This window comes from Symsagittifera roscoffensis, chromosome 3 (genome assembly GCF_963678635.1).
Source record: "Symsagittifera roscoffensis chromosome 3, txSymRosc1.1, whole genome shotgun sequence".
NCBI lineage: Eukaryota > Metazoa > Xenacoelomorpha > Acoela > Convolutidae > Symsagittifera > Symsagittifera roscoffensis.
In genome coordinates this window covers 19,548,677-19,557,307 of record NC_087064.1, presented here as the reverse complement: position 1 = coordinate 19,557,307, position 8,631 = coordinate 19,548,677, and the positions used below count along the sequence as shown (strand labels likewise).

At 36.4% G+C, this 8,631-nt stretch overlaps 1 protein-coding gene across 3 annotated transcripts; it reads right to left on the bottom strand.

The window, feature by feature from the left end:
* Positions 1-2,795: 2,795 nt before the first annotated feature.
* On the bottom strand, positions 2,796-8,107 carry LOC134842388 (histone acetyltransferase KAT5-like). 3 transcript variants are annotated; one of them, XM_063858698.1, is made up of 5 exons: positions 7,932-8,107; positions 5,376-6,000; positions 4,807-4,997; positions 4,129-4,292; positions 2,796-3,836 (listed from the first exon to the last, which is right to left on the bottom strand). In XM_063858698.1, exons 2-5 carry the CDS (start codon positions 5,903-5,905, stop codon positions 3,012-3,014), a joined length of 1,710 nt encoding a protein of 569 aa, XP_063714768.1. In that variant the 5' UTR covers positions 5,906-6,000; positions 7,932-8,107; the 3' UTR covers positions 2,796-3,011. The 3 variants fall into 3 exon arrangements, with proteins under 3 accessions (XP_063714768.1, XP_063714769.1, XP_063714767.1); XM_063858699.1 differs by lacking the exon at positions 7,932-8,107 and adding an exon at positions 6,976-7,000; XM_063858697.1 differs by lacking the exon at positions 7,932-8,107 and adding an exon at positions 6,583-6,930.
* Positions 8,108-8,631: the final 524 nt, after the last annotated feature.

Here is an 8,631-nt window from a genome sequence, read left to right as displayed (position 1 = left end):
TGGTATTGATGCAGGATGAAATGGATCAATTTAAAAATTTAAAAATTGGGCTTCAGTTAAAACCTTAGTCGTTTCTCTAAGAAAATCAGTAGTACTTAAACTTTTTGAGAATTTAGAGTTTTCCCTGAAACAAACTTCTTTCAAACATGTTTTTGAGAAAAATCAGAACACTATTCTGAGTGTCATTACTTTTTGTAAAACAACTTGTTCGTTCATTTATGATTTCTACCACAATTTTGATTTTTCCGAGGACAAAAATTTTTGTTAAAAAAATGAGCATAGCGGCCAAGTCAGGGGAGCTTCCACCAACTAGTACTCTCCATTTTCCCAAAATCTCAAATTTTTTAGGTTATCTCATAAGAAAATCAAAAAAGTTTCAAAAACGGTTAAAAAAGTCAAGTAATCAACTATTCCGAGGGCCACAACAATTTTGTAGTAAAAAATTTGAGCATAACTGCTAATGAAGGGGAGATTCACCTAACTCGCTATTTCTGCTATATTCATTGATCCCAAAATATCAGATTTGTGGAAAGTGTTTTTTGAGAAATTTCAAAAAACGGCAAAAAAAATCAAGTCTTTGACTTTTCGGAGGACAAAATTTTTTTGTTCATTGGTTCCAAACTCTCAGATTTGACAGAGTTTTTTTTAAATCAAAAAGTTTGAATGAGTGGTTAGAAAATCAGAATTTTGAAATTTTTCTGAGAAACTTTATAATTTGTAATAAAAAACTTTTGGCGTAGTCACTTAAACAGGGTAAATTTCCAAAATTACTTGATAGTGCCAAAGCAAGCGGTATCAATTAAAAGGGCCATTATAAATTTTTCTGAGAAACTTTATAATTTGTAATAAAAAACTTTTGGCGTAGTCACTTGAACAGGGTAAATTTCCAAATAGATTTCTTTGTTTAAAACAACTATTAAACGACTGATTGCATGAATTATGATTAAGAACTGTCGGTTAAGGTGCTTTGAGTCCGTTAAAAAAATTATATTTTAATTTTCGGTTTGAAGTCCCTATTTTTATCATTCGGCCTGAAGTGTGCCACCTGCCTCATTTCCGGCACCCCGTAAAACAAAATTGTCATAGAGGTGCCGGATTTTGAGGGCACTCAAGAATGCTGAAATACAACTGTTTTCAAAATAGATGATATTTGAAAGTTTTGAATTCTGTTTGCGAATTGTTGACAATTTGTTTGAATACTGTTTTGTTTTGGAGCTAAGCCGAGAAAAACTTTGACAAATAGCTAAGTTACTTATCTATACAAAAATTATTAGGACGCCGAGCTTTGGGATTTTTTGGTTTTTTCAAGCAAGCGGTATCAATTAAAAGGGCCATTTTGTTTTTTCAATGTCCGTCCATTCGAATAGATGATTTGTCAGTTAATTGGGAGGAATAAAAACAGTAATCAAAATAGTTTATGGCACTGTTCAACAATTTTTTTTTGAGATACTTGCTATTTGGCACTGTTAGACTTTGGCACTGTTGCACTGCAGGCTGTTCTTGGGCGCAACGGACCAATTGCGCGAAAAACTTCAACCAATAAGCGCCCTTTGACCCAATACAGTCCTAACCTAAATTTTTTTCCTTATTTATTTCCGCTTTTTATAACTAAATTCAGATTGACTGACATAACTTTCTCGCAATCATACTTTCGCGCAATGAGATATTTTTCTGAACTACGTACTTTAGCATGTTTTGAGAGAATTTGCCTAGTGTTAATGAGGGGTCTAGGAAATTAGTCAAGCAAAGTAGACGAACAAGAAAAACATTGCTGATTCAAATCATCCGGACAAAACGCGTTTTTCTCATATTGGGTGGAATTCAGACAAAAACAGATGAAGACAATACTTGCTTAGAATTGCAGCAGAAAAAGATGGTGTAAAATTTTTTGCAAAATACGTGCCCAAAGATTTACCCTAAAAACGGATGTTTTAGCTTTTGAGTCAATCAAAAATTATGCAAAACTATGAAGTCAATCACTGACATATTCTACCAAATTGAGCTTTTTTTAAAGCCAAACAAACTTTAATGTTTGTTTGATTGACAAAAAAGGTCGTTTTTACTATATAAAACATCAAGTTTGCTCAACTTTTTTCTCATAAAACGTTGCTCAACTTTTTTCGGAGAATTTACTCTTCTTAAAGTATGTTGGGTTACGTAAGAGACTCACTTTAATATAACTGTCAGTGCTTGACTTTGAAGTTTTGGTGAATTTTTTTATTGAAACTTTTGGGGTAAAGTTTTGGGTCAGATTTTTGCTACAAAAATTGCACTATAAAATTTCTGTTGAAAATCTAATCAAGTTTTTTGCTCGTCATTTTTCACCTTAGGTCAACCCAATTTGAGATAAACTATAGAAGTCGATGCTAAGCCACATTTACTAGATAAAAGACCAAATTGAATTGTATTGTGGCGTCTAGCAAATTACACGTGACCAAAAAATCAAATCTAGACGTCGACACAACTAAATTTCGGTTACGTTTTCTTAAATGAAATCAAACTTTTACATGTCATTACTGTATAATAAATGTGTTTCAAAAATTGGAATAATGCTTTATTAACTGTTGATAATAACTTTTTCGATAAGTAACGGGATAGCGTATTGTTTTTGTATTTGTGAAATTTTGTTTTAGGTGATGAATTTTGTTGACCATTTGCTGCTAGTCCAAAATGCTAGTTTTGCAATTAAATGTTGTCTAAATTCCGTTTTCTTAGAGAACTCTTATTGGTTTGCCGTTTAATTTTCCGTCCCCCAATTTGATCATATGTTAGTACCGTTCTGTGAAGACAACAACTAATACAAAATAGTTTAATTTTGAATTTGAAGACATTTTTGCGTGTTCTAATGACACCGAAAGGAAAACGACAAATCAATTACTATGTACACAACTATCTGAAAACGACAAATTTGATTCAATGCACCATGTTGAGTTTAGTTTTCTAGCAGAATTGTGAAGATTTAGTTTAGAGAATCAGTTTTGAAGTAGCTTTTCTTCGATTTGCTTTCCATATCACCACTTCCCTCTGCGACTCCAGTCTTTCGGAGACCAAACGAGTGCCTTGGGATCTATGCGGACCTTCCGTTTTTCCATGTTCTTCTTGTGCTGTGCTATGATATCATCATTTAACACTATGACATGCTGATTTTTGTAGTACTGCAGTAGACTGTGGTACTGCAATGTCGAAAGGACATCTTCTCTTCTTATGGCAGTGACGTCACTTATCTGAGATATCGTGACTGCAGGAAAGGTGTCCCAGTTGACATCACTTGCCGAACTGCCTCCGTTTGAGTTGCTAGCCCCATTATGGTGACCTGACCCCGACCCGTTAGCACACGGGAAGGACGACGGTCTTAATGGTATGATGTGTTCCAGAATTGCCGATGTCCAGTAGCTTCGATATGATAACAGACCTAAATCGGAAAGTGGTTTCTCTGGCGTACCTGTTTTGCCTTCTTTGATTGAAAGTAAGTAGCTGAACTCGATTAGCAGTTTTCCATATCCCGACCGTTGATAGGGAGGAAGCGTGAGTATACACGCGACGTTGAAGTCCTCAGAACTCTCTTTCTCCTTCGAGAAGTATCCGACAGTATGGAACCCATACTTATCGCACTCGGTCATGACATAGAAAAGAAAAGGATCGGTGTCGTAATAAAGTGTCTTGTGGTCCAGGAACAGTTTTGCCAACAGACACAGATTTTGACAGTACGGTTTGTTTTTGCGTCCGTCAATCTCGAACACAGAGATGTTGTTCTTCCGGTAGATCTCCAAGCCCGGAGGATGGAACAGATTACACTTTTCCCGGTGGCGCTTGAGACATGTTTGACTACGCATGTACTGAAACGAAAAATAATTTTAGCGAACTAATGACGAGTAAATATCATGGAAACACAACATTCGGCTAGTATCAATGTGAACAAAAACTTTCAGATTTTATTGGTCAAGCGTTCCAAAGTTTGTTCGTTTAAAATTTTCACACATCATTACAAAGTGGGTATTTGGCCGAAAATGCGAAATCAATTGTTTCATGGGAGAAATGACAAGTTCTGGAATTCATAGCCAAGTATCACAGGGTAATTTCTCCCATGAAAAAAATGATTTTGCATTTCAAGAGTGGACGACGACTAACCTTGAGACAGAACTCGCAGAGAAAGAGACAGGGGAGGAGTGTGAGTTCCTGTGGGTAGGGCGAGAAGTACCAGGGCTTGATGCGGTACCTGCCCAACTCCACAGTGCGGATGTTCTTCATCCGAGTCACCACATCTTCGCCCGACTTGTCCACCACCATACTTCCTGAACAGAACAATCAAATGTTTGCACAAGCTCAGCAGAACATGATTGCAAAACAGAAAATACCAAAAAATGGAACTTTTTTAACAAAAAAAACCAAATGTTTAACAACGTAAAAAACTGCGGCTTGCTTACTAAATTTTTGTCAACTCTTTAAGTCGCAATAATAAACTGTTTTATAATTACCCAGATTCGATCAAAAAAAAACAAATGAGCTTCGATTCGAGTATCAGTCAGTTTTCTTCAATTTCCAATCAGCTTTGAAATCGAACAGCTTTGAAAACATGGCATAACAACCTTAAAAACCTTTGAAACAGTCAACAGATGGTTGGAAAAATGTAAAAGAACAAGGACAGCGAAGAAAAAATCAAAATTTCAAATTTCGAAGAAAAAAAATATCACGTTAAAGCTCTTTTGAAATGAAGAATTGTCTATGATAGGCAGTTTATTCTTAAAAAGATCCCACTTTAATAACTTTTTCTTTTTCACTTGATAGTTTTTGTAAATAAATTCTCACCTGAGGTTCGAGGAGCCTTCATGGCCGGTTCGGGAGTTGGTGCTCTACTGGACAGGGTGGTGTTGGCCTCCTGATGCTGACCTCCCGCTGACCCCTCCTGGACGTCCACTTCCATCTGCTCCTGCTGGTGACCCTGACTGAATTCATTTTCAGGCACATCGACGCCTCCGACTTCCGAAGTGGAGTTCTTCCTGAAATCAAAAAACTATCCTTTTAAAGCTTCTTAACGAAACCGCACTCAAGTTTTTACGACTTCTTGGAATAGAAAAACACTTCATTTTGTACCTCTTCCAAGTTCGACATACCGATAAATTTCATCTTCGGAATAAATGTGCTTAAATTTCATTCATAAGATACTGCTTTTTGTCGCAGCAATTATATACATGGTTGTTACCAAACGGATTAGCTTGTCAAGTCAAAATATTTCTAAGTACGTTTTCTGTGTGGGTTTTTCTGTACTGTGAAAGTACATTTGATACCTAATTTTTTCTTTGACTCTAGATGCTATCAGTTATCAAGTAACTTAAGTAATGACATTGGAATAAGTTAATTTTCATCTCAAAACAAACCTTTTGCGGCCGGACGCAGCATTTGCACTTGCAGCAGATGATGTCCGTTTGAAATTTGGCACACTGTTATTCTTCTTCAACGGCTGCTCCACGCTAGGCGCCGGAGTGGGCGGAGCGGACGCATCGGGAGATCCCGGTCGAGATGTGACCACCAGTAGAGTATCCGATTTGACATTAGTCGACGTATGAAGTATATTAGCCGCGTTGTGATTGCTTTTCTTATTCGACTTGGTCGTTGGAGGGGGCTTCAGTTGGGAGAATTCTATTCTGCTGGGATCGACCCATTCGTCCAAACGTCGGTTGAATTCAATCCAATGGACGTAATACAATAACGAGTCTCTCTGCTCTCCTTGACCGATAGACACATTGGCCGACGAGGTCGCTGCTGGTTTGGTTTGTATGATTTCGGCTATGGGCCAGTCAGTGTCGCTGTGCACTGTCTTCACAGGAGCTCGCCATCCAATCAAATTAAGGATGGCCGGCTGTGCTTGTGATTGGCTGAAGGTGGGAGGGAGTGATGATGACGTCATTTGAAGGTGGGGTGAAAATAGAAGGGGTGAAGAAGAGGAGGGTTGAAAGGTGAGAGTGGAAAGAGTGACAACTGTTCCACTGTAGCACCATTAATCTGAAGAGCAGCGAATGCATACTACTTTTCTTGATTCAAAATGCGCAGCTATTTAAATTTTGTTATTTGTTACCCTTATTCGAATATTTTGATGTTAAACTTTCAACCTCCAAAATGAATTTTACCAAAAAAAATTCAACATTCACCAAACTTCGCCAAAAAACACTTTCAATAATTTTTCGTTCTCGTGAAAAAACCCGCCGTTGTTCCTAAAAAAAATTAACAATGAATTTTGATCATTTTAGACCACTCCAAAATCCTTATATCGGCTATTCCGGAATACGAAACATCATATTTTACAACAAAAATAAATGTAAAAAGATTCCCATTAATTATAATTCATGAGAGGCGGTGAGGCGTTTCGTAGTACTCGGGTGAGAATATACCATCCTATTAGGTGGTATTTTTTGTAATATAAATTATCCTAAACACTTTGATACAATGAAACCTTCTGCGGATCTACTTAACAATCTCCCCCCCCCCCCCATCTTCAAGAAAGGGGGGAGATTCTTTAGTAGATACAATAGGAGGGGGAGAGATTGTTAAGTAGATCCTCTTCTGCTAATAATTTGGTCTACTCACAATTTCAACGAAGAACAAGGCTTGCCCTTATTGTGTGAATGTTTTACTGCCGTTTTTTTAAATAACACGTCAGACGTCATTATAGAAATTGTTGGCGTTTATTGGCAACTAATATTATTGGTCGAAACTGAATTAGCACAAAACTAATCGACATAGATAAATAATTGGGCCCAATGGACTCATAGGCCAAATTTGGATGTTATAATTTTATCTCTGACGCCAATTCAACAACCGGGGACGTACGAAACTTAGGAAGTGATTAAAAATTCTCTTTAATGTCTTTGCTATCTATCTGCGTCACAAGCATGCGGACTAATTTAGTAGAACAAAAATGGTACAAAGCAGTCAACAAACTGAGTCACTTTTGAGCAAAAATATACGCAGACGATTTACCATTGTTTGTGAGCAATTAATCTGAAGCCAATGTATACTGCAGCGTACCATGCAAATCAAGTGAACAAAAAGAAATTTTTGTACTGACTTTCGAAGAAAACGGAATATTTATTTATCACATTATATTTCCTCTTGAAATCTACAGATTTCAAGGATCATTTAGGCTACACCCCTAAATGACGGGCAGTCCTCGGTATTTAGTTTAAAAAACATTTTAGATTCTTATAGTTTTTTAAAAACCAAAGAATTAGTTGAAGAAAAGTTAATTAAAACTAGCGTTTTTACAAAAATTTGCAGCAGTAACGGAAAATAAAATAATCCTTTTCACCGAATTTTCTGTTAAAAATGAAGCGAGACTGAGAGAAAACCCGAGTATTTCATGTTTCAATCAGAGCTTTCAAATTTTCAGTTTTGTAATTTGCAGCATCTAACCAACTCCCCGCACCATGTGATCACAAGCCTTGGTGAAGATGTCAATATCGGCGTATAATTTGACAAAATATCGGTTTTCTGGAGAATTTCAACAGAATTAGGTATAATTAGTAATTAGAATTAGTTAAAAAAATAAAGCGCATCTCTCTGATTAGTTTATTTCCTCCATTTTCTAAGAAATAAATAGTTAACTACAAAAAAATAGTTATGTAACAAAAATCCGAGGCCTGCTGATGGGTTATACATCATAATAGTCTGAGATTATTTGCCAATGCAGAAAATGTGCAATACACAGGCTAAAACGAGCAAAAATATACCAAAAGCCTCAAATGCATTGTTTGCTCTAGTTTTTTTGGTTAATCACGATGTCAGTATCAAGTATCAACAAAAACTGCGTTTGCTTCCTTTTCCGGCTTTCAAAAACTCAACCGTAAACTATATCCAAATTATATTTACTATCAGAGGACAGTTTTTTTTTCAGCCATTTATATGCCTCTTTTACCGCAAACTAAATCGAGTCCAACCTTGCCCAACTCAGGCATGACCGTTCTGTTGCAAAGTCACAGCCGTAATTCAAATAAAAATAAAACTGGGGTAACGAGGAAAAAGTAAGAATAGTAGAAAGGTGAAACCACATAGGTTAAGATGTGTGGTAAAGTGCTTGGGGGTAAAAAGCAACACATCCTCCATTGGATGAATATTTATATACCCTCCATCTTAAATTTTACTGCCTTTTTCTCTGCTTCACATGCCTCACTAAAATATCGCCACTTGGCCAGCAGATACTTTTTAGGACGAAGCTCCACAAAATTACGAGTAAAGTACTTCAAAATCAAGCCTCATTGCAATTATACTTGAAACTGGGAGTGTCTAGATTACTAGATGCGAATTAAAATGAAATATTTTTAGTCAGGTACTTAGCTGGTAGAAACTTTTGTCCAAAAAAAATTGAGCCAGATAACAACGAAAACGAAGGACCATAGATGAGACTAAAAAAAAACAGTTTTAATTTGTTTGTTCTGAATTTTCAAATTTTTTCATTTTTTTTTTGGTTTTTGCGAACTAGCAGCGTTTGAAAATAGTTGAAGCTCAAATTGTTATTAAATAATTTTAAATTCTCGAAATCAGCCAAATCAATTGAAAATACGATTAGTAGTGACGACGTCATTGCCATCCACCCCTAGCAGGAAAACCCTTGCCATCCAGCACTACACTAGCAAATTG

Coding starts and splice junctions, on each gene's coding strand:
- LOC134842388 (XM_063858698.1), bottom strand. CDS start 5,905: ATGACGTCATCATCACTCCCTCCCACCTTCAGCCAATCACAAGCACAG. Junction 4,998..5,375: donor GCTGCGTCCGGCCGCAAAAG/GTTTGTTTTGAG, acceptor TTTTGATTTCAG/GAAGAACTCCACTTCGGAAG. Junction 3,837..4,128: donor TCTGCGAGTTCTGTCTCAAG/GTTAGTCGTCGT, acceptor TTTTCGTTTCAG/TACATGCGTAGTCAAACATG.